The sequence below is a fragment of the Penicillium angulare genome (assembly GCF_028827245.1).
Source record: "Penicillium angulare strain IBT 27051 chromosome Unknown utg000004l_segment0_segment0, whole genome shotgun sequence".
NCBI classification, from domain to species: Eukaryota; Fungi; Ascomycota; class Eurotiomycetes; order Eurotiales; family Aspergillaceae; genus Penicillium; species Penicillium angulare.
In genome coordinates, this window is record NW_026623163.1 from 1,314,912 (window position 1) to 1,339,244 (window position 24,333).

Sequence of the window (24,333 nt, forward strand, 5' to 3'; positions counted from 1 at the left end):
TTTATTATCCCCTTTTCATCTCTTGTAGTTATATAGCATCGCGTTACGATAAGTTCTAGAAAATATACACTTCTTATACTCTTTTACTTGTGTTCTGCAATTCTAATTTCCTGCTTTGACTAGAGAAAGATATTAATATTTTGCTATGGGTTTTTCTAATTAGTACTCCAATATAGACCTATTTCCCCTCTTCAACATATAGGTAGTGAATCCTGGGGCCATGGATGGAGTAGATGGTCATTGAATAGAATAAAATAAAATAAATGAAGAACTTGAACTTGAAAGGGTATATCTTCAGGTTGACAAGCAGGAATTTTTATAATCCAACTATATAGCTTCTGGGCACAGACAACAATTATAGTGGTAAGTTGAGTAAATGCTGATTTCTTCCAGCTTTCTTTTCTTAAGAGGTAGCAGTTTCCCAAACTATGATGGCTAGTCAGATTCTAAACTATTTGCCTGACAATATTCAAGTTGAAGTTCTGAAACCCAATCGAAAAGACCAATATGTCACTTTACCCGTGAAAGAGGAAAGCGAATGCCTTTCCTCGCGACAGACTCCGGTACCTTACTTTCAAATTACACAATTAGGCAAAGATCGGCTTCAGCGTCACCGGATATCCCCAAATTGCCCAGTAATCCTAAGTAATAAACTCGTGGTGGATACCACGCAATCAAAAAAACTTTAGTGCGGAGTAACCCCAGAGTAATCTAGCTTGAGTGTGCCGTGCACGAATACAGTACATCGGAGAAATTTAGGCGAGGAATTTGGAGGCCGCTCCACTCTGTGCCGAGCAAATGTCCGACTAATTACAGTAAGGTGGGAAAATAATCGGAGATTTAACAATCGTATGCGATGTGCTTTAAACATAATAATGATTAATAGCGAAGAAAATAATTTTCACGAGATTATCAGCGTTAAGCTTGCAGTGTGGAATGTGCTATCTAAATCACAGACAGCTTTCAATGGAAGCTATTTTCGAGCATGAACTACATATCTTAAAAACACACTGGGCCTTGTCGGCAACCTCACGGCAAATTTTTTATGCCGTGAATGGATCGGGCTGGCCCGACGATGGCCCGAGCCCGAGCTATAACATGAATCAATCGTAGTGACTTCATACTAATGCCCAGCAAAGTGAGCAGAATGTATACCAAAGCAAATACAAGAAGATCAAATCCTTATTATATTATGGTGATTGCCCTATAACTCAATATAATCTTCTCTATGGCTCATTATGAAGTATTAATAAGTGTTTCTACAGGTCCAAAATGTGGCGCCACAGTTAGAATTTCCTCAAGTTCATCCCGAGGACATTCGGCCTGCAACTTAAAACATGGAGCCCCGCATCAACAAACCCCGGCACCCCGGTCTCCACAACTTCACGCCGACACCGGGACACGGGTGGACACCGGAATACAAACCGGAAATTGTGTGACGGACAACGTTATCCATGGGGGTCAATTTTGAAGCTTGAAATTGTTGACACATAGTAGTATATAAATATATTGACGTAGTATGATGAGTCAGCGCTAGCATTACCACCTTCCATAAGCACAGTAGCGGAAGATCAATTCAACCACTAGACTCGCCCGAGGAGGACCCGGAATTACAACTTGAAGCCTTGGAGGAAAATACTACGTATTCCATGCCGATGCTTACTGCCCCGCCTTCCAAGAGCTTGGATCGTGCACATAACTATATCCATGACGGCTTACGGAGATTTCCGCATGAAGTAAAATCAATGAAGATCATCTGGGCACTTTTGATCTGTTGGGTATACAAGACTTTTTCTTGCAAACTTCAAAGACGGATGTCTAGAGAGCACACATACAGTATTTTCTTCTCGCATCCTTGCAGCAGGTAATCTCCTTGGAATGTGGAAGATAATATACCCGCTGTCAAGAACATTCCTGGAATTTGTGAAGGGAGGCGGAGAATTAGCGGAGCTTGAAGGTATGCCAAGGAGTGGCGCGGTGAAGGTGGTATGCTCCCGAGGTTTAGGCGGAGAGTGTCCGGCACAGCATTACCCGGGCACCAGAGCTTGGCTGCTTAGGATGGAGAAGGATGGATTATGAATCGGAGATCTGTTCGTGTTAATTTCTAGATTTTAAAGATTGTATACTGTAGCATTGAAGTGGTAAAGATAAGACTGCATACAAGGGATCAACATAGTCCAGTCCTTCCTCCCCCTTGAACGCGCTTCAGGGTCCATCAGTCCATACTTAAGCATCTCCTCGCGTGTCCAGCCACTCGCATTGCTTTCTCCCTTTCAAAGGGGAAAATCCGAGAACACGCATCAACAAATCAGTAGATCTGATCCATCGCGTGCCCCAATGCCAAGAAAAAAACAAAAGCCCAAAATGAGTGAGTAAATGGGGTTGGACATCGCATTACGCCCCTAGGCACCATCCGACTATTTGTCGATCCTTACTGGTTTCTCCACACTTCCACACTTCCCAGCTTCCCCGTGCTGGAATCCGGGCGGGGGCATTTACGAAATAGGATGTTCCCCTGTCTGCCGTAAATAATAGCTCAGGTACCATTTAAATTTGGCCTGGTTCCCCCCATTGACGGCTGGATTCTTCTTTTTTGAAGCCGTGCTCTCCTACGCCATCCCCACCGTGTCATTCAGTAGCCTCATTGTTTTGAGACCCTGGATCTCACTCGTTTCTCCTTTAAACCGCAACCATGAAGTTTGGTTTGCTGGAAGCCACCCTCTTGGGTGCAGCTTCGGTCGCTAGTGCCAAGGTAACATTTCGAAATGATTTTTAATACCGCTTTTTTTCGCCCAGGTTGTTAATAATTTCTGTACTAAAGGAATTGGCATACTCTCCTCCCTTTTACCCGTCTCCATGGATGACTGGTGCTGGCGATTGGACCGAGGCGCATAGACGCGCCGTCGAGTTTGTTTCTAATTTGACATTGGCCGAAAAAGTCAACTTGACAACCGGTGCTGGGTATGCTATTCACGAAAAAGCCTCGCAAAATTACTGAATAACTAACAATTTCAAGATGGGAACAAGAACGCTGTGTCGGAGAAACTGGTGGGATTCCAAGGTAAGGCTTAATATACCAGAAAAGAGTCGCGTGGTACACATGAAGAACGCGGACTGACAATATGCTACAGACTTGGGATGTGGGGCATGTGCATGCAAGACTCACCCCTCGGCATTCGTGACAGTATGTGGAGCTATCTTACCTAACCACACGATGATTCGAAAATTAACGATTGAACAGGCGACTATAACTCCGGTTTCTCTGCGGGTATCAATGTTGCCGCTACTTGGGATAAGCGACTGGCCTACGCTCGCGGTATGGCCATGGGTGAGGAACATCGGGACAAGGGTGTGGATGTGCAATTGGGTCCTGTCGCTGGCCCACTCGGCAAGAACCCTGACGGTGGTCGCGTTTGGGAGGGTTTCTCCCCTGACCCTGTCCTCACTGGTGTTATGATGGCCGAGACCATCAAGGGAATGCAGGATGCTGGTATTATTGCATGCGCAAAACACTTTATCGGAAACGAACAGGAGCATTTCCGCCAGGCTGGCGAAGCTCAAGGATACGGATATAACATCACTGAGAGTGTCAGCTCCAACATCGACGATACTACCATGCACGAGCTTTACCTCTGGCCCTTCGTCGATGCCGTGCGTGCTGGCGTTGGCTCCATCATGTGCTCTTACAACCAGATCAACAACAGCTATGGGTGCTCCAACAGCTACACGTTGAACAAGCTGTTGAAGTCCGAGCTTGGCTTCCAGGGCTTCGTCATGAGTGACTGGGGTGCTCACCACAGTGGTGTTGGTGATGCCCTTGCTGGTCTGGATATGTCAATGCCCGGTGATGTGATTCTGGGAAGCCCTTACTCTTTCTGGGGTACAAACCTGACCATCTCCGTCCTGAACAACACTATCCCCGAATGGAGAATTGACGACATGGCTACTCGCATTATGGCTGCCTATTACAAGGTCGGCCGTGACCGCCACCGCACTCCTCCCAACTTCAGCTCCTGGACACGCGACGAGTATGGCTATGAGCACTTCATTGTCAATGAGAATTTCGTCAAGCTTAACGAGCGTGTCAATGTGCAGCGTGACCACGCCAAGGTTATTCGCAAGATCGGCGCGGACAGCACTGTTCTCCTGAAGAACAACGGTGGTCTTCCCTTGACTCACAATGAGAAGTTCATCGGAATTCTAGGCGAAGATGCAGGATCTAACCCTGACGGCGCCAACGGCTGCGCCGACCGTGGCTGCGATAACGGCACTTTGGCTATGGGCTGGGGCAGTGGTACTGCTAACTTCCCTTACCTGATCACTCCCGAGCAGGCCATTCAGAACGAAGTGTTGAACTACGGCAATGGCCAGACTAATGTCTTCGCTGTGACTGACAATGGTGCTCTTGATCAAATCGCCGCTATTGCCGCCCAATCTAGCGCTGCTTTGGTCTTTGTGAACGCTGACTCCGGCGAGGGCTTCATCAACGTTGACGGCAACGAGGGTGACCGCAAGAACATGACTCTCTGGAAGAATGGCGAGCAGGTTATCAAGGCTGCCTCCGAGAACTGCAACAACACCATTGTCATTATGCACACCCCTAGCGCTGTCCTGATTAACGACTGGTACTTGAACCCCAACATCACCGCTATTCTCTGGGCTGGTCTCCCCGGCCAAGAGAGTGGCCGTAGCTTGGTGGACGTTCTCTACGGTCGCGTCAACCCCGGTGCTAAAACCCCATTCACCTGGGGCAAGTCCCGCAAGGCTTACGGAGCTCCCATCCTTACTGAGCCCAACAACGGCGTGGACGCTCCTCAGGACGACTTCACCGACGGTGTTTATATTGACTACCGCCGCTTCGACAAGGACGAGGTGGAGCCTGTTTACGAATTCGGCTTTGGTATGAGTTACACCGACTTCGCTTTTTCCGACTTGAAAGTTAAGTCTCTGAAGGCCGACAAGTATGTCAAGACGACCGGCTGGACCAAGGTTGCTCCTATACTGGGCAAGGTTGGCCCTGTTTCCGAGTACCTGTTCCCCAGCGGCATTAAGCGCGTCACCCAATACCTCTACCCCTGGTTGAACTCCACCAACCTGAAGGAGTCTTCCGGTGACCCATACTACGGCGAGAAGACCGATGAGTATGTTCCTGCCGGTGCCACCAATGGCTCTGCTCAGCCCCTTCTACCCGCTAGCGGTGCCAATGGTGGCAACTCTGGTCTGTTCGAGGATCTCATCCAGGTCACTGCCACTGTTACCAACACTGGAAAATTGACTGGTGATGAAGTTCCCCAGCTTGTGAGTTTCTTATCTAAAATACGTCCTTGATACACCAGCCACTAACCAGCCTAATTTATAGTACGTCTCCCTCGGTGGTCCCAACGACCCACCCAAGGTCCTTCGTGCCTTCGACCGTGTTACCATTGCCCCTGGCGAGAAGCTCCAGTGGACCGCTACCCTGACCCGCCGTGATTTGTCCAGCTGGGATGTCCCAGCCCAGAACTGGGTTGTCACTGATCACGCGAAGAAGGTGTATGTTGGTAACTCATCCCGCAAGCTGCCTCTTTCGGCCGACTTGCCTCGTGTTCAATAGGAGCACAATCAAGTTACAATAAAGAAGCAAGACTCATGAAAGAGCTCCCTTTCTTAAGTTGTACAGATCTACTTTTTATTGCATATAGTTTTAATGACAACATTTCTGTTCTTGATCTAAAAATTTGTCCTCATAATGTAGCCTGAAACGTAATGTAAGACCGAATTCGCGACAAAATCAATATATCTATTCTAACCGACCAAATCTATCAGGTTTGTCGCCGCCGAAGACTATCATACAAAGACTTGAATGCCGAGTCTTCTCGCGATAAAAGATTTTGTGGTGTATCGAATTCAATCACTTTTCCATGATCCAAGAAAACAATCGTATCATAATCAAGAACAGAGTCCAGCTTATGAGCAATGGTAATGAGAGTTTGGTCTTTGAATCGAGTTCTAATAACTTGTTGCATGAGAACTTCCGTCTCAGAATCCACACTATCTCAATATTAGCTTCTGTACAGCGAGTTTAAGATTCGAATGCACAAACCTGCTCGTAGCCTCATCCATAATTACAATCTTGCTAGATCTGCAGAGGGCTCTTGCCATACAGAAAAGTTGCTGCTGGCCATGAGATAGTAACTCGTCGGTCATTTCTGTGTCCAAGCCACCCTTCGATTCGAGATAAGTCCATAAGTTGACTGCCTCTAGCGCTTCGATGATAGTGGCGTCTGAGACATCTTCTTGGGGGTTTGCGTTAAGCCTAACTGAACCAGCTAAGAAAAAAGCCTGCTGTGGAATGGTATTCAAGCATGAGCGAATGTGTGATCGCGGGATTCTGGAAATATCCACCCCGTCGATACAGATCTCACCGCTGTCGATCTCGAGCGTTCGTAGGATCGTTGAAATCAGCGATGATTTCCCACTATACATGCCAATGTTAGATGCAGAACACAGATATTGCGTGAGAAAACCCACCTTCCAGTCCTTCCACACAGTGCAATTTTCTCGCCACCGGAAATTTTGAGATTGATACCTCGAAGAACGGGCTCCGGAGATCCACTAGAAAATATTAGTTCCGTTTATAGCCATACTGGTTATTATTCTACTCACTCATATGAAGCAGACACATTTCTGATCTCAACATTACCATGCAGTGGCCACAATCCTGGGACCACACCGACTTCACCATCCAGATCTTCGGTTTTTGCTTGCCGCACATATGAGCGGATACGGGAAACCGCCCCAATGGAGGTCTCAAGACCAGTCCACTCCTTGATAAGTGTTTGCAAAGTTGAACTGAAGTTAACAATATTGAACAGTGTAATTCCGAGTAGATTCAACGAGGAATTTCCTTTCATCGCAAAGGCGCCTGAAACAACCAGGACCGCAATAGCCGCAACGATAAGGTCGAGAACAAGGCCGAGCCAGCGCTGAATGCAGGACAGCATGTAATATGGGCGCTGGGATGTATCAAGGGCAATTTGAGTTCGTAGTTGATAATTCTCAGTCCATCCATAAGCGCGGATACTTGTTAGGCCGCTCAACGCCTCGAGGAAATGTGAGAAAAGGGGAGCTTTGGTTTCGATATCTAGCAGTCGCACTTGACGAGATGTCTTGACGTAGTATCTGGCAACGTAGTAGATTACTAAAGCACAGAGAGGGATTGTTGCTGCGATTATGTAGTTGGATCCCACGAAGACTAGAAAGCCTTCGAAGATACAGCTCAATATGGCGTTGACTGTTAACTCGAGAGCCGAAGGGAGCTCATCGTCAATTAACTCCAAATCTTGGCTGAATCTATGGGGGTATTAGCTGCTGTCTTTCTCATCAAGTGAGGTCATGTTCCATACCTATTTGTCGTTGTTCCGATGTCCGTCGAAGTTAGATAGGAAGTTGTTGCCCTTGGTTATGTTAACCGAATTGTACAGTCGCGTCTAATGCTTCATTGACACTTACCTCATCGTAGTCTCCAACAGGACTTCATGGAACTTGCGTGCACTTTTGGGAACAATAACCATACCGAAGACCCTATTAAAATCAACATTGTGGTAATTAATAATAGACTCATGGTCTACATACCAGCTACCAAAAAAAGCTGCCAAAAGCGTAAAAACGCCGAGAGCGGCATAGACACCGAGCCAATAACCGATATTTTCGTTAGGGTGTTGCTCGTTTGCTTGGGTCCATTTTTGAAGCCAAATTTCTATAAAGATGTAAGCAACTTATGACAAGCATGAACATGTCAAGGGTAGTAACATACGAGGAAAGATGAACCCAGAGGTGAACATGACAGAACTTGCCACGATAAGAGTCATCAAACGCCACCCGATCTTCTCGAAGTAGTAAAGGTAGACGGAAAAGTCCCCAGTCTGTCGGCTGACGTGATCCATCTCGTCATTTTCCAAATGCAATTCTTGCAGAGCTTCCTCGTCAAACAGAACCTCTGGTTCTCTGTGGACTTGTTCCTCGTCGGGTTGGTTAGAGATAGATGGAACAGCACCTCGAGCAACAAAGAGGGCCTCGTAAGACCCTTGCTCGGCCAGTTTCCCTTTCGAGTCGATTGAAATGATATGATCAGCGTAAAAGAGATGGTGGGCTATTGAATGGTCAGAAACCCTCTTGTTAATTGTGAAAATGGCACGCACCAGAATTTGTTGCAAGTACAACGGTTCGAGAAATTTGTTTTAATAAGCCGTTCCGTCCAAACACGGACTCCAGGATGAAGCTCTCCGTTTCGCGGTCAAGTCCCGTCAAAACATCGTCCAATATCAGAACAGGTTCCCTGGAATAGAGAGCCCGCGCAAGAGCCTGACACAGAGTTAGTTATAAAATTGATTGAGAGAATCCATGAATTTCAACTTACCACCCGTATTTGCTGACCACCACTGAGTCTTGATCCCTGAACTCCAACTTTTGTTTGGTCTCCTGCCGGAAGCTGTTGCAAGTCAAGCCGCAAGGCACATGCTTGAATCACACGATCATACCAGATTTGATCCCATGGAGATGCGCCAATAACGTTTTGCTGAACAGTACCGAAAGTAACCCACGGTGATTGATTACAGTAGGCGGCGTGCTGGTATGCCACAAATATAAGCCCAGAGCATTCTGGAACCTCCCCCAACAGCACCTTTAACAATGTTGACTTTCCACATCCGACTGGACCGACAATCATTGTAATCTTGTTGTGATCGATGTCAAAGTTCAAATCACTAAGTATCGGCTCATCATCAATGGACCATGATACTGATAGGCCACGGGCTTTGGCACAGGGCGAAACTCCATTCTCGCCACCCTCATTGGTATCCAAATTAATCAATGGGCGCTCTTCAGGATAGGCGATAGAGCGATGATCCGTACGTTCTGTCTCCAGTAGATATTTTTGAATTCTTTGAAGACAGTTGACAACTGCGATGAGATCTTCTGCCCCATCAGCAATTGAAACCATAGGTATATCGAGAAGCAAGAACAGAGTTAATGCTGAGAAAGCAAGTCCATTTGTGATAGTTGCTGTGTCATTCGCCCGAGCCAAAAAAATGTAGACTCCAAAACCAAATACAGGAGATAGTGCCAAAGAGGCATATGCTGCATTTTTTGTTAGTTGACAACCACACAAAGAAGTGCTTCACTTACATATTGTGATATTGATGACATTGTAGAGCCGAAAAGGTATTGCACTCTTTATTTCATCTGATCGTAGGTTCCGCAGAGTGCGTGCTGCGACGTTTGTCAAGCCTGTCATTTTGATGTTTTTCATAACTCCGAGAACCTTCGAAGTCACCGCAACACGCTCTTCAACAGACTCCAGCCATTCTCCCTGTGCATTGCCAGAAGCAATTGCCAGTGGCACAGTTGCAGCAAGACAAACTATTTGAAGTCAATTGTGGGTTCGGAGACAATAATCCATGGAAGCAACTTACCTAAGACAATCGACAAAGATGCAATAGTTGCAATGCCGAGTAAACGTGCGAGAAACCATAGTGCTAGCGCAATTTCTATGAAGTTACAATAGACTTCATGCATCTCTAAGAGGCTGTTTTGAATTCTTTCCATGTCAGTGCTCATCAAGGTCACTGCAGTAGCATCCGATACAGAAGATGTATTCAAACGCAAAGTCTTGTCAAATATCAGGCTCACTAGGCTACCTCGGACCATGGCTGTTAGACGAAAGATTTTATGCTGGTAAACAGCAAATGTTATCTGTAATCACGTTAGGAATTTTGCCTAGACATATGCCCATCGAACTTCAACATACCGCAATACCAACATGGACTATGGCATATGCCATAATGAGACCCCTTGCATAGTTCTTTGAGTTGACATGGTCTGGCTCTTCCATAAAATTCAAAACTCGCTCAACAAGAAATGGCTGCGTGAATGAGAAGCCAGTATAAGCCAGACGAGGCAATGAGCCCGCGAAATATGCCCATTTATAATGAGCTATCATAGTCCATAGCAAAGCATTCGGCCCATGTTTATTAGCTGAATATCCAATGTTAGTCATCAATATCCAATGAAAATCAATTTCTGAGCGCAATCACACCTTTGTTCCATCTATTCAAAAGATCTTCGGGATTTGAAGCTGCCTTCACGTCTTCATCCAAGACAGGCAAGTCGTCAATTGTCAGAGTAGTTTTCGATCCTTTCCACATGAAGATATTGAGCCACCAGAAAAGACTTCGATTCAAGACACTGCTTGTATCTTCATATGCACTTTTTGCAAAGGCTTTTTTCAATAAAGATCTCTTTTCGGTTGACTCCAGCGTGAGAATAATAGCCTTCATCGCCCATGTGGTAACGAAAAGAAACGTCACCGTTTCATTCTGAGGCAGAAATGACAGAGTCCGAATACGAGGCAAATCAAAAAGCAAAGTAGAGCTTAAAAACAACCCGAGTATTGTTGAAGGACGTAGTGATCGGCAGTGGTCTAGATGAGACAAATAGAGGCCACAGAGGGATGCGGATAGAGATACGACTGCTGCTGGCACGGTCGCTCTAGTTTTTGAAGTAGACGATTGACACCATAATACCAAGATGATAAATTGAAGAGCGATATGCATTGAATGGAAAATCTAATTATAATTGAGTCAACATCATAGCTGTTATTGAGATAATCGAGTCATCGTACCCCTTTAGCCGCATAGCGCCATGAGCGCTCTACTTTCTCGGAAGCATGATGAAGTCTCCTGATTTCAAGTGATGCAATAACCAAAAATATTGTCAGGGGAAGCAGTGTCAGGATTGTCTCTTCGAATAATAGCGTAAAATCGAAGCCATGCTGACACGAGTTGTTCACTGTTGGGCCGAAGGTATCTTCGTCAGCCACGGAACATGGAATTCCCAAGCTGAGAATCGGCATATCAATTGGCGCTATTCAAGATTTAGTTCCATTGAAATGGCCAGGAATCTGGAGAACACAACCTGATATATGAAAGCCACTGAAACTCAGAAAGGGTCCAATAAATGAGTAAGACGAGGCGCGGATAGATCATGATGTTGCCTTGCGAATGTGGGTCCGGTTCCTGCCTGCCGAAGCCTCTGACTGGTTAATGCGCAAATTAATGCGCAACCTGATTGCACTGAGTGAAGTTGACTCGCTTTGAGTCATCGCAGCCTGTCAGCTGTAACCCCGGAAAATCATATAGTCCATCTTATAGTGTTTTCCCATATATCCACTCAACCATGGAAGTAACGTGATATCTTGACGTGATGACGAAGCAAGATAGCAATATCAATTGATTGATATTATCACCACGTGCCCCACACACTATACACACACGTTTCTCATATCTGTTTCTTTTCCTTTCTCCCCTCTTTTCCATATCTGACATAGGTCAATATTCTCATATTATGATCCCCATCAGGTAATTTTGCCTCGCTTAACTTACATTTGTCCACACGAATTTTTAATTGCATTGCGTAAGTTCATACATCACTACCATTCACAAAAATAGACTGATTTTCGTTGTCCTGACATGTTATACACGAAGCACTATGGGTGTGAAAGACCGCTTTAACGCTATCTTGCGGCCCCTTCAATTCATTTGGCTATCTATTCAACGTGAGTTCATTGTTCCAGATATCAATACATCTTAATTAACCAAACTAGTACACTTCCACACGTTGAAAGAAGCCATTCGTAAAGATGGACTCGCCACACTGAAATATCCTCGTCGAATTCACAATATCGCTACAGCGGATCTATTTCTTAAAAACTGTGAATTCCTTATCCTTAACCAAATACCTCTGCTTATATGAAGATACTAAGTCATATACTTAGCGGGCGGCTTCATCGCTTATGAAGATACGACCTGTGTCCCCTCACTTGTTAGCTCCGCACAAGGCAATATTCTTGAACTTGGCCCCGGACCAGGTAATCAACTCCACCGCTTCGATCTATCTCTTGTGGAATTTATCTATGCCGTCGACCCTAATCCTTGCTATGGTGACGAGATCGCCGCAAAGACCAAAAAGCTTGGTCTTCAGGATAAGTACAAGCTTCTTGAATGTGGCGTTGAAGATAGCGATATCTTGTTAGAAGAGGGGATTGAAGAGGGCAGTCTTGATACTATACTGAGTATTCAGGTATTATGCGCCGTGGGAGATGTCAAAGGCGTGATGAAGGCAGTATGGAAGTTGTTGAAACCGGGTGGTAGCTTTATTTTCTGGGAGCATGAAAAGAACAAGGACAGACTTACGGCCGTGTCCCAAGGTATGTGCTGAGTATCGCGTCTAAGGTGATGCCATCAAAGTTGCGCGGAGGAGCTAATAGAAAAATAGCTTGCTTGAACCCTGCATGGAGCACATTTATTGGCTGTCAGCTGACTCGGGAAATCCTGCCGGATATACTTGCAGCTGGGGAATGGGAGAATCCCGATGAAGTTGTAGTAGCCGATGAACAATTTAGTCCTCTGCCTAGGGTCTGGGGCGTGCTTAAAAAGAAGGCTTGATCGAGAACAACAGGCTTATCTCACTCGCCATTCCCGTTGTTCTACTTTGCACGAATGTAACGCTTGGCTTCGATGTTGAATATGGATGTACTCGACGAAAGCAAATAAGTACGATCGCAGATCTCTGCACTCTGAGCTTATGTATAAATTTTGCATTGGCATAAGATCATGTAGACAGATAACAATAAATCACAGTAAATTATTTATACTTCAACTGTTCTTGTCACACTTTCAACAACTGCAGGTTTTTGGAGATCTCCGGAGCCAGGGCGGGATGAGTATTTGTCCAAAGGCCCGGTGCTTGACGAGGCAGACCCGTTTCTATTATCCCGAAAATCTTTACCCTGCTTCTTGGCTGCTCTCGCCTCCCGACGCAGCCTCTGATGATCAAGAGACAAATGCCGCGTCCAGATACCAGCGATCAGATAGATAGTCATGCACAGAAACTCTGGAAGCAGTCCACAGACGGCTTGAACGCTAATACTGCCCTGGTCGTAAAAGCCATATGTGTAGCCGTCATAGGTGACATAGATAAGACGGACTCCAACTAGAGGCCAAGCGATGGTGGCAGCATACAATAACTTTGATATTGTTAGTTCATAGCGAGAATACGATGTTTCGCAGTCGCCATGCCACTTACTATTTGTTCACCAGGAAGCCTTCGCTTACTGGCGGCTGAGAACCAGCTTCCTCCCAACATCAAGCCTGTGTAAAGCCACCCACTGATCCAAACGATAAAGCCGGCCTTCAAGAGGATAGGCCGTGCGAGACCTGCCATGCCAACGGCATGACCAACAATCAATAATACATGGGCAATCAGCAAGCCCCAGTGACCGACCCACCATGGAAGATCTTTGAGGATAGAAACATTGCTAACGGGATCCTATTAGCATCAATCGAGACACACGGAAGTGGACTGCTCACCATTCCTTCATAAAAGCCAAGCACATAATCACAAATGGCGAAAGACCGCACCCATCTAGGACGAGAGGAGTGATAATATTTGGCAATCCCGTTGTCACGAGTGCTTTATATGCAATGCCATTACCAGCAAGTCGTAGTGTGTTCCATATTAATCCATTAAGCCAAGGACCGATACCATTCAGCCTATGCATATAAAAGCAGTAACAAACAGGAAGTATTGTGATCCCAAAGAAGACCAAATTGGCCAACGCGACCTCTTCAGTTGGCGGGGTGAAGCCCATTGTGTAAAAGATTGGTAGAAGATCGAGTAAAGAGAGAAGCCGATCGAGGATGCGAGATGAAATGCAATCAAATCATTAAGGAATGCAACGAAGAGGCCTGCCTGCTTCTTGAGGGACGACTTGACGGGAAAATTCTCTGACAGGGTAGTATGCAGGGGTAGAAGAATCAAAAGTCTTCAGAATTTAAAAGTGAGGAGTGTTACGCCGTCATTGCAATTTGAATTCCCCTTTGTAAACATCTCAAATAATCTTGTGGGTCTACAATGTCGTAGATGCTTTTGATTTGTTGAATCGGAAGAAGACGACCAAGAATCAAAACTTTGCGTGACGATCATTCAAGGCTGAAGTGGGGGATAACAAATCATTGTGTGCAATGTGGGGACAATATCACCATGAATAGTTTAGTATTTTGGGTAAATGCGTATGTAAGGGTATCGAGGGGCTTCATTGGCTATGGGCCCAGTGTTTTAAGTCAAGCCGCATCTTCATGGGGGCCAATAGACCCGACCCTCAGGGTCTTCAAGGAGCTTGGTTGGTCTAATTCAAGATCCCCGGGGCCAGGCTACAAAGGGGGGGAATGGGAGAATGTTCCCCCCTTCACATTAATCTTCCTAGCCAACCATATGAAGCGGATGGCTACCTGCATTGGCGAAGATTATCCCCAGTTTCTTGGCGGGGGCGCTTGAGTAAAGACCCCCTGTCCCGATCCGTGTCGAGCTTATCAATGAAATCACTCACTTCGTTCTGACGTACGAACTTGTTGCACTCCTAGTTTTGATTCTAGAAAAAATGCCGGAGAACTCCGTAGAATATTGAAATCCCACACCGAGAACGAGCGATCAATCACTTGAAATAAGTACGATGTCACGCCCCTGGGTGGTCTCGAATCTGATATAGCTTACCATACAGCAATCGTTTCGTTAGTTACCATGCGAAGGGATAATAATAATAATAAAGAAGAAGAAGAAGAAGAAAAAAAATAGAACTTGTGCTTGAGTCTAGATCGTGTGTCATTTCTCCTGCAGCCTCTCTAAAATAGTTCCTTCTCCTTGCGTCAGCAGTCCACGGGAATATCTGTTGTCATTGTGTTACACCCTTCGAACTCTCTTAACATGCGAGAAACACCTTCATCCCTCTATAAATTCCAGCGAGTCCTTCAATGTACTGTACTAAAACGAAAATATACGTGAGCACTCGAGGACTCAAGAAGGGCCGCGACAAATCGACTCCGCCATACAGGGTATTCCCAGTAAACAAAATTATGAAAGAGTGATTTTTCAGCGCTGAGCTATGTTGTGTAATTAAATTAAGTAACATGAGGGGACTCTTCAAACGCCCGGCGTGGTAGCCCCACTAGGTGTCATCGCAGGATTCTCAGAGATAAGATTCAGTGGCCAAAACATGGCCCATTTCCAATTGGCAGGGATCATGCCATTGATCCCACGTACTTCTCGCTCAGGAATTCCACGAAACCACCAGACATCGTCCACTTTTTTGCCCAGCGCAAATAAGTACGCCAAAATCACAAGAGCTCGTGGCCGTCTCTCGGTTACAAGCTCACTAAATCGTCGAGGAGATATGGGTGGGAATCCAAAAAATATTTTTCGCTGGACCCACGCAGGCTCGTCGGCCTGTGAAGCAGTGTATATGTATCCCAGATACTCAACGGTTTTTGAATAGGCCTCTTCAGTCTTCTCGTCGATATCCTCGATCTCTCTCTCATATTCAAGAATATATTGAAATGGGTTAACAGATGGTTTGAACATGTCCAAGCCACCTTGAAAGACCATAGGTTTGGCCAATAAAAAGGGTTTTATTTTAGAATCTGATTCGATAAGCTGATCATAAACCGTTTTTAAGATCGTCCTGATTCCACGTGCAACAGATAGCCACAGAAATGGGGGCTCATAGGAATCAGAGGCTGGTTCCGACCGTAGGTATAAGGTGTAGAAGGAAAGTAGAATGGCATTTACACAGACTGCCTCGCTGGTACTGCCATCCAGATGAGCAGTAACGGGACGGTGTTGTTGAAGAGACGAGTCAATGTAAGCATGCTGAATTGGACGTAGAGAATTTGCCTGATCAGGGCACAAAATGATGCGATGCGCAGCGCTTAGTGCAAGCACTGTGTGGAGAAGTGGCTCGTAATCAAAAGCCATTTCGGGCACGACCACAGTCCATACCCGGTGAACGGCCGGGATTTGCGCGGAACTCATAGTCGCTGCCGTTGATGTTACCCAATGATGCATGAGACGCATTTGAAGAACTGCCAGTCCGCCATGTGGCGCGATTTCAGGCCGGGGGCTCTCATGCTGCCGATGCAAAGGGACATTTGACCTCTTAGAATGTGTCGGGTCATAGTTTCTAGTGGCCAATGATGGGTATTCACATTTTATATTATGTCTATTGCAATGGCTGCATTGTGGGCGCTTCTCGTCACACTGTGTCCCTGTTGGTCCCATTTTCTCTCATCGAAAGATCGGAATTGCCTACCTTGACTTTCCGGGCTTTGCACCGCAAGCAACCTGTGGTTGACTTACGGTGATTGAGGCGAGGGGGCATACTAGTGCAGAGTTGATATTCGGGCCGTGTGGCGCGGCAGTGCAATATGATGAAGTGTTTTGGCAACTTCGGTTTCGGGAGGTTCGGTTTCGGGAAAGATGCTGTCTTTGAATTTACGCGGAATCAGCTAGGTCAGTGGCGGATCTCAGCCACGATAATGAAAGCTTATAGGCCACGAAGCCCCACAATGAGCACTTCGGGATCGGGTTGTCCCCCATTTCAAGCCTGAATGAGCCACTATTTTCATTTAAGGTTTAATCCTGTGGAGACTTTCACCGTCAATGGTTTCCTTGAAGTTGCGCTAATTACCGTGGACTGTTATCATTATAGTAAGGCACTGGCAATTCTCAGTAGTATAAATATGACCTTCATAACGTAGTAATCGAAGATTCTCATCTCACATCCCCGCATTCACAAATCAAACATTGAAACCTCAATTCCTACGAATCACTCCACCCCAAATACTTCGCATCGAACAGCTATCATGGGTCTCATCAGAACTGCTCTTATTGGAGGTGCTGCCTACAAGATGGGCTCAAAGTAAGTTCCTGGATGTCAGCTTTATATCTCTTCTTGAAGCTTACATTATGAGTTTCAGGCACAACAAAGATAACAATAACTCATCGTCGAACTCAACTCCGCCTCCTCAAAACAATTACTACTACCCTCCAGCTGGGTACCCACCACAACCAATGTATGGCGAGCCTCATTATGGTGGTCCACCTCCATCTCAAGGGCACCCACCCTATGATCCAGCATGTGGCTACCCAGCTTATGCCAGTGGTGGCTACGGCGGCAACGGTGGCTATCCTCCGCGACAGTCCAGTCGCAGTGTCGAACTGGATGCCCCCATGGGTGCCGGGCGATCATCAGCAAATGCGCCTCCTCCATACCAGTCACATCCCGCCCATCAGAGCTCTCAAAACCGCGATGAGAAATCGCTCGCATACCACCATCAAGGCCAGCAGCACCAGCAACACCAGCAACACCAGCCTCCGCAACAGAACTAAAGGAAATGCATTATGACGAAGTCAAAACGACCTGTTTACTGATTTGACTTGAGATAGATAATACGAGGGCTTCATGAGAGTGTTCTTGCTTTAAGTTCTGTTCCGCTATGTTTTGCATCGGGTTTAGGATTTTATGTGCCTTTCCAGGTTGTTCATATATGTATACTGTTCTTTTCTCAGCCAAATTTAAAATTCACCCATCTGCAGTTAGTCCATTCAAACACACGTAAAATTGAAAGAATGGACGTTAAATTTGGACAAGTGGTCACACGCTGGACCCGCTTATTGGAATTTATTTGTATATGAAGGATTACTCTTCACCAGAGATCGATTGGCCTGAATCATGCAGAGATGAAGCTTAACCAATAACGCCCTTCTATTCATATATTATGGGCTATATGGCTTTTACTAACAAACCTCCGATCTTGAGGCCGCCAGAACCCTGCATAGCCTGATTCGATTCAGAATGTTGTGACTTGAACGTGCGACATGATGCCACTTCTGTACTTGAAGTTTTTTTTTATATGAGTTTTCAAAAAATACCCAATTTTTATCTCTCAAATTGTACGAAGTGAATTGGTTGGATAATGGAAGGGTGTGAGTGCGGATAAGGGAAACGGGTCCAATTGTTTTTGGCCGATCTTGGCCGAGGGCTATGCGACAAGCCTCGGCCCCTGAATAATTGACTTGTACAACTCAATTTCTAACAGCAGACTGTACATTTTGAAGCTTCTCTTTTTGTGATACTAGATCTGATCTTACAAAAGAAAGGAATTCTCAAGATACCATTACTTTGAGGAAAGGGATCTTCGAATCATGAAATCTCCTATCGAAAACATCATTGAGGTTACCCCGCTCAGCGATGAATCTGGAGTAAGTATGAGCGCAAGCAAGGTTTTTACACTTTAGAAGTCTCTGAGAACAAACATTAATTGCCGAAATAGAATATATTCACAAATTCATGTCCGCTCTGGAGTCCACCTGGGGCGCGTGGTGTCTACGGGGGTGCCTTGATAGCCCACAGTCTGGCTGCAAGCCAGCGCATGATATCGGACGATTTCATAGTTCACAGCATGCATAGTCTGTTTATATTTGCAGGGGCAGGCGGTATTCCAGTCACTTATGAGGTCAAAATCGTTCATGACGCTGGTGATCGAATTACGCAGGTTGTGCATGCTAAGCAAGAGACACGTCTCATCTTCATAGCAACAATCAGTTTCATGAGATCTTCACAGACCAGCATGAGGCATATTACTCATAGCATTCCGAAGCTAGATTTTGTTCCCCCAACAATTCAATACGACAATGACAAACTATGGGATGCAGATCGTCCATTCGAGACAATACGAATCCCTCTTTCATTTGGTATGCGCGCGCTCTCAAAGGAATGACGGCATGGAAAATGGTCAATTTCAATGACCACACTTGAGCTTTCAGCTAATAGAAACAGAATCTAGCTGCCGAACAGAAGACCGAAAATTTCGACAATGGATGAGAGCTCGGGCCAAAATATCGACTCCCGAAAACCATTCGATGCACTCATGTGCATTGGCTTACATGTCTGATAGTCTTTTTATCGGGACAGTGGCTCGAGCCCATCAAGCTCCTCGTCATTCATCTGCCAGCGGATTCGACAAGATCCAAGATCTTGAAAATGGGGTTGACGAGGAAAGTAAGGAGGCAGCGAGGTTTCTTCGTCGTTTGGCGGAGCAAGAAATGGTAGATTTTGAATCTCTATCGCCTATCGATGAGCAAATGGGCATGATGGTCAGTTTGTCTCACTCGATTTATTTTCACCACCAAGAATCATTCCGTGCCGACGATTGGATGCTTTCTGAGATGTCTAGTCCCTGGGCAGGCGAAGGGCGAGGCTTGGTCTATCAGAGCTGTTGGTCTCAAAGTGGGCTGTTAATTGCTACATGTGTACAAGAGGTAGATATGCCCTTGATCCGAAGGTTATCGATTTTTGATAGGGACTAACTTTGCCTAGGGCGTCGTGCGACTCATACAAGATGCGAAGCCGGTCAATAAAAATAGTGAGCCGAAGTTATAACGATGGTGGCTTGGTTATTTTGTTGAAAATTTCCGCGGGGATCCGTCGGGGGTTTGGGGGCCAAGTAGAAAAGAACAATAGCATACAACCCGCTCCTCAGATAAAAGGTTAGCAGACCCCGCGGAATCTCAAAACAAGAATTTGCGTTATGACATCAAGCCAGTAGACCGAACGCCTTCCAGATTGGTCGAATATGATACTCCCAAGATTATACAGAGGGGGTGAGCTGGCACCCTGTATCTTCCAAGATTTCAGGGTCCTAGCGAGTCATTTCACGGGATTAAAAATAGTAACTGCGGAGATAATGAGGAGCACGCAACAGCTGCCTTCGTCCGAAATATACGAACATCCAATAAAATCGGACATGTGGATCTAATATAACTTTTGGCCCCGAGCTACGCCAACCTTGGCATAGATTCGGGCTGCATTGACCGATATGTCAGCCTTAAGCCTCCAATAGGTGCGTCAGCCTCCGTTTCAGCCAATAGAAATACAATAAAGACAGCCCGCACACCCCTAGCACTAGAATGAGTATGTAGATCGGTGGAAGAATTCATGTTTTTATAAAACAGGCAAGCCCTGGTGGGCGGCCTGAGAAATTTCACCTGTGAGATTTCAAACTTCAAGCTCCCCCTGTCATGACCGCCTCTCCTGGCCCCTGAATTGTGCACGAGTTCAACCTTTTTCATGCGACGCCAGTAATCACACTCGCGGCCTTATATTTACGACATGGCACCACTCGAATCGCGAGCCCGACCAGCGGAATCATGGCAACAATCCACGATCAAGTTGCAGCAGTCAACCAGCGATATGTGGCGTCGGTCCTCGCATATGTGGACGGATTCGAAGGGTAAATGCCAACAAAAGACGATGGAAGCTTGGCATCGTTCTTCAGATTCATGGACAAATTCAAAAAACCGATATATTCAGTCAACTGCCGAGAGATTGGTCCGTTCAGCGAATATGCTATCCCAATCCACAGACCAGCTGTACAAGCTGTCAATCACGGCCGGCGAAGACAAGAGCACCGAAAATAAATCTACATCAGATCTACCAGCAGCTGAGCCTGCCTCAACCTCAACGGAACCCCTCTCAAAATCTCAACCCCCGCCAGCGCCACCACCTTCTCAGATCCCAGCCTCCGCACAACCACCTCAGCCTACTGTATCACCAGAATCGAACAAATCAACGAAATTATCGAAATCACGAAAATCGATAAAGACGTCGGAGTCTTCCCAGTCCGAACCGTCAGTCCCATCGGTACCTTCATTAGTATCATCGTTAACAACGCGATCGGAATCGGATGCCCCATCAAAGCCACCCCCGATTGACCTTGATATAAAAAAGCGAAAGGAGGGAACTCCGCAGACCAAGGCTCTGCTTGAGTTGACTTCAATGGTTGTCTCTCAATTGCAACAAGCTAGAGGACTAAGAGACTCCAACTCTGCTCAACTAGGTGACATCGAACACAACTGGATCAACACAACCGTCACAGACACAGAAGAGTCAGTAGAAGGGATGTCTCAAATCCTCGAGCCATACCGCCTCGTACTGCAAAAGCGCAAGAAACACAATCTCAATTATTCTAGCCGCAAGCGCTGGAAGGAACATGATTGTGCACGCGCCCGGGACAAATACCCTCGTCTGGTCCTATATCAAAGCCGACTTGAGAAGGTCCTTAGCCATTTAAAAAATGTGGATAAAGCTGCAACGAAGTCTCCCGTTAATTTAGCGAAAGATACATTTGCAGAGCTTTCGATGGACAGCCCTGCGGTCAAAGTTGCAGAACTTCCGATCAGCACTTACGAAATCAACCGGTCGGAGCTTCCAGTCGATGGACCAACAGTCAAATCATTCACGGAGCTTCCTGCCGACGAGGAGGCAGCGGCTTCTTTGCCAGTCATGTTCGAGCTCCCTGCTGAACCAATATCTTCATCTTTACAAAACAAGACACCAATTGCGGAGATGCCTGCAAGCTCGATGAGTATCAAGCGCAAGCCCATACCAAAAATCATTGTGACCCAGTCCACTGGAGACTTGTCCTCTGATCAAAAGAAGAACCAGGAAGAGGGAGAACAACCAAGTTATGAGAATCAAGAGATGGATGAGATGATGAAATGGGAAAAAACGAGAACTGATATTCAGAAGCATCAATCCGAGTCACTTGCTCGTATTGTGGCTGACATGGAAAGCAATCGAGCTGTATAGATAATTTTCGATGGTTTCTTTTTTTGATTTTTCCTTATTTCTTTGTGGATTTGATGTTAGTGTGTTGAATATTATATACCCTTCACTAGTTAGCGGCATACCAAGAGCATAAATTGCATTGCATGGAATCAACTTTGATGAACAAGATTATGAAGTTTGAGTGTTAATATGAAACCAGTCTATAAAGTTCTATTCGTATTCCTGAATTGGCATTCCATCGTAATTATTAGTTTATATACAATCGTAAGAGACTCGCGGAGGTAGCGGCTCATGCTGGTTTTTGACCATACACTATGTGCACTTTCGTGTACAAATGATTAGAGAGGTCTTTCAGTTCATGCCGTACACCAGCTAGCAGGGCTTCAATCTGCACGCGCTTCCAACCAAGCATACGAGTGAATAATGCAAATGAGTACGTTGGCATAGCCTCTAGCATATTAAGTTGGTGGTAGCGGCCCAGTTCTTTCAACTTTGAGTCTTTGGGCCAAGGGCTTTGGGGTAGCTGCCTGAAGTTAGTAAATAGAATTCTCTCCTAGAGAATAATATTCTTACCTTGATTACTTCTTCTTTGACATTTATAAACCCCATCTGTTCAAAACGCTCTTTCCACGTAGTGACGGATCTCATGTCTTTGCCAAAGGTTTTTGACGAAATGTCCAAATGCTTCGCCAAATCGAGTAAACATGTTGCATTCAGATGGGTATCGTCATCTGAATAGGTATCAACTGCCATTGTTGCCATCTCAAACCATCCGTTTGGATTTAAGTTATTGAATGCTTGCTGGAATAGTTTGTCGTGATCGCGAATGGCTCCCTCGAGCTCTCGTCCATGAATATAGTCAAATAGAGAACTGAAGGACCATGGTTGTTCAAAGTCGTCAACTTCAAATCGACAATTTGGTGGTACCCTGGACACGACATCTGAAGTCAGTTCTGGATATTATATCGCGACCGACTTTTGTAAAGCATACCATGAGGGTTGGATCGGACTGAGGTCAATACCTGTTCGAGTTTAGTCTGAGTCCTCGGGATTTTAGTAGACAGCTCACCTACCGATAACCTCTGCTTCGGGATATTCACTTTGTTGAGTCAGTAAGGGGGGTTTTTTGAAGAGAAAAAAAAGCAGTTTTTATATGGGCCTCTTACTCTGCAAGATCAATTGCCCATATCCCTGTACCTGTACCAAGGTCGAGTACTCTTCCGGGTCTTTGTATTGGCGCTTTGTATAGCTCTCCTTTGAAAAGCATCGAATAAATATGATGACTCTGTGTGTGTTTTAATTGTCAGTCGTCTATGTGCAACACGCATAGGACCTGGGAGTATTTACCAGATCAAGGCGGTCTTGCTCTTGTTCATCGTTAGGCTAAACCCGACCGAGATTAGGTTCGCTGTCAAAAAAGGATTGACAGGAACAACATACAAGAACATATTCCCCTTCATGGTACGAATGATATCTGCGACCGTTCTAAAGACTGAGCAAAGGTCATATTAGGCGAGCATAAATTAGACACACCTCATATCTAACATGATAAATAAGCGCTTGAAACAAATAAGGTATTTATTGCGGGGTGATAAACGGGCTGAAGGAACGTACTGGTAGTTTAACGCCGAGGATGTCATGCTTTTGGTATAGCTCGTGTCTCTGAAGGTATTGTGAGCAACTGCGAAGTATTGTCACAATAACCATCCCACTTACGAGCCCGGGTATGAGGAGTCATTATCCGATAGCTGTTTATATGTCAGTTGATAAAACTATGCTAACTTCAATGCTATGGTCGACGAACATCAGGTTCAATGGGTTCTGATCCGTTTGCCATACTGGCGTGCATTTATTTTCTCCAGATATGAAACGATCAGGTCGGAGATTTCGGTCACGATCAAGGAAGAAAACTAAAGGAATCCAAGTTTGAAAGGTGAAAATAAAACTGCAGAATCGCAAGCCTGCAGCTGTGAATAGCCCACACCGACTTCAGTCTTATGACCCCTCCGACTTACACGACAAATTATGAGCGATCCAGAATGTCGGGTCCAGCAATCTTCAACTATTCCTGTCGCATCCCCGAACAAGTGGTAATATGTGGCCCTAGCCCCAAAGAAACCGCCGCGGTACCAGGCTGGCGGGTTAGGCTCGCCAAAAGTCCGATAAATACTGGCAAACCTACTTAAGGGTGAGCATAATCGGGTCTGCCAAATTGATTAGTCCAAAGTCAAATGCAGATCCGCAAACTGCGACAAAAAGGGGGGCCAGTTCCTGTCCAATAAGCCCATCCTGAGGGTGCGAGATGAGAAAAGTCGTGACGCGAGTTTCACTTATGGATCCACCGCTTTTCCTCTCCTACAGGACTCTGCGTTTAGTGATTGGAGGGACTTTTACGTAGTACACGGTACAGATACCGACGATGCGGGAGGCCCCAATGCACAAATTCAATCTATCCACCGCACTAAACCCTTTTCACAATGATTTTCTCGGGTTTGTTTATGTAAATTTTAGGGAACGATAACTAACTAACTAACTACTAGATCTAGCTTGGATCTGGCACGGGTTTTGCAGATTATATACAGTATACTTGGAGCCACGAAGGCAGGTGCTTCGCAGCTCAGAAAATTCTGCGTATGGTTTTCGGGATACTGTGCGCTCTTGATCAGCCATCTGCCAAGGGAATCCCGGTAATCTGGTTCATAACAACGAAAAGCGGAGATCATCCATGTTCAAGTTCCGCGCGCTGCAAGGATAGGGCCCTAATGCGCCCACGTTGCTGCCCGCCTGCGCCGGGTTTCGGCTCTACCATACAATATGAGCCACGGCATGGGCAT

At 45.8% G+C, this 24,333-nt stretch overlaps 9 protein-coding genes across 9 annotated transcripts; 5 read left to right on the forward strand and 4 right to left on the reverse strand.

Annotated features, from left to right (window-relative positions):
* Positions 1 to 2,692: 2,692 nt before the first annotated feature.
* N7478_004432 (beta-glucosidase) lies at positions 2,693 to 5,593 on the forward strand (the record flags this gene model as incomplete). The annotated part of the gene is made up of 6 exons (XM_056920646.1): positions 2,693 to 2,752; positions 2,822 to 2,961; positions 3,017 to 3,061; positions 3,132 to 3,184; positions 3,242 to 5,298; positions 5,360 to 5,593. The coding sequence occupies 6 exons, from the start codon at positions 2,693 to 2,695 to the stop codon at positions 5,591 to 5,593; spliced, it is 2,589 nt and encodes an 862-aa protein (XP_056778683.1).
* Positions 5,594 to 5,801: 208 nt separating this feature from the next.
* N7478_004433 (uncharacterized protein) lies at positions 5,802 to 9,871 on the reverse strand (the record flags this gene model as incomplete). The annotated part of the gene is made up of 13 exons (XM_056920647.1): positions 5,802 to 6,030; positions 6,083 to 6,457; positions 6,511 to 6,594; positions 6,646 to 7,332; positions 7,386 to 7,436; positions 7,492 to 7,563; positions 7,615 to 7,738; positions 7,796 to 8,131; positions 8,181 to 8,343; positions 8,399 to 9,117; positions 9,166 to 9,399; positions 9,453 to 9,732; positions 9,788 to 9,871. 13 exons carry the CDS (start codon positions 9,869 to 9,871, stop codon positions 5,802 to 5,804), a joined length of 3,438 nt encoding a protein of 1,145 aa, XP_056778684.1.
* Positions 9,872 to 11,526: 1,655 nt separating this feature from the next.
* On the forward strand, positions 11,527 to 12,482 carry N7478_004434 (uncharacterized protein; the record flags this gene model as incomplete). The annotated part of the gene is made up of 4 exons (XM_056920648.1): positions 11,527 to 11,593; positions 11,642 to 11,749; positions 11,813 to 12,244; positions 12,313 to 12,482. The coding sequence occupies 4 exons, from the start codon at positions 11,527 to 11,529 to the stop codon at positions 12,480 to 12,482; spliced, it is 777 nt and encodes a 258-aa protein (XP_056778685.1).
* Positions 12,483 to 12,685: 203 nt separating this feature from the next.
* N7478_004435 (uncharacterized protein) lies at positions 12,686 to 13,687 on the reverse strand (the record flags this gene model as incomplete). Its single annotated transcript, XM_056920649.1, has 3 exons — positions 12,686 to 13,063; positions 13,123 to 13,354; positions 13,407 to 13,687. The coding sequence occupies 3 exons, from the start codon at positions 13,685 to 13,687 to the stop codon at positions 12,686 to 12,688; spliced, it is 891 nt and encodes a 296-aa protein (XP_056778686.1).
* A 1,328-nt stretch (positions 13,688 to 15,015) lies between these two features.
* Positions 15,016 to 16,149, reverse strand: N7478_004436 (Zn(II)2Cys6 transcription factor domain-containing protein; the record flags this gene model as incomplete). The annotated part of the gene is made up of 1 exon (XM_056920650.1): positions 15,016 to 16,149. One exon carries the CDS (start codon positions 16,147 to 16,149, stop codon positions 15,016 to 15,018), a length of 1,134 nt encoding a protein of 377 aa, XP_056778687.1.
* Positions 16,150 to 16,733: 584 nt separating this feature from the next.
* N7478_004437 (uncharacterized protein) lies at positions 16,734 to 17,259 on the forward strand (the record flags this gene model as incomplete). Its single annotated transcript, XM_056920651.1, has 2 exons — positions 16,734 to 16,789; positions 16,848 to 17,259. The coding sequence occupies 2 exons, from the start codon at positions 16,734 to 16,736 to the stop codon at positions 17,257 to 17,259; spliced, it is 468 nt and encodes a 155-aa protein (XP_056778688.1).
* An 816-nt stretch (positions 17,260 to 18,075) lies between these two features.
* N7478_004438 (thioesterase-like superfamily-domain-containing protein) lies at positions 18,076 to 19,239 on the forward strand (the record flags this gene model as incomplete). The annotated part of the gene is made up of 3 exons (XM_056920652.1): positions 18,076 to 18,132; positions 18,204 to 18,624; positions 18,845 to 19,239. 3 exons carry the CDS (start codon positions 18,076 to 18,078, stop codon positions 19,237 to 19,239), a joined length of 873 nt encoding a protein of 290 aa, XP_056778689.1.
* An 802-nt stretch (positions 19,240 to 20,041) lies between these two features.
* N7478_004439 (uncharacterized protein) lies at positions 20,042 to 21,520 on the forward strand (the record flags this gene model as incomplete). Its single annotated transcript, XM_056920653.1, has 1 exon — positions 20,042 to 21,520. One exon carries the CDS (start codon positions 20,042 to 20,044, stop codon positions 21,518 to 21,520), a length of 1,479 nt encoding a protein of 492 aa, XP_056778690.1.
* Positions 21,521 to 21,788: 268 nt separating this feature from the next.
* Positions 21,789 to 23,348, reverse strand: N7478_004440 (class I SAM-dependent methyltransferase; the record flags this gene model as incomplete). Its single annotated transcript, XM_056920654.1, has 9 exons — positions 21,789 to 22,022; positions 22,073 to 22,427; positions 22,491 to 22,521; positions 22,573 to 22,598; positions 22,847 to 22,882; positions 22,940 to 22,984; positions 23,114 to 23,161; positions 23,216 to 23,247; positions 23,304 to 23,348. The coding sequence occupies 9 exons, from the start codon at positions 23,346 to 23,348 to the stop codon at positions 21,789 to 21,791; spliced, it is 852 nt and encodes a 283-aa protein (XP_056778691.1).
* Positions 23,349 to 24,333: the final 985 nt, after the last annotated feature.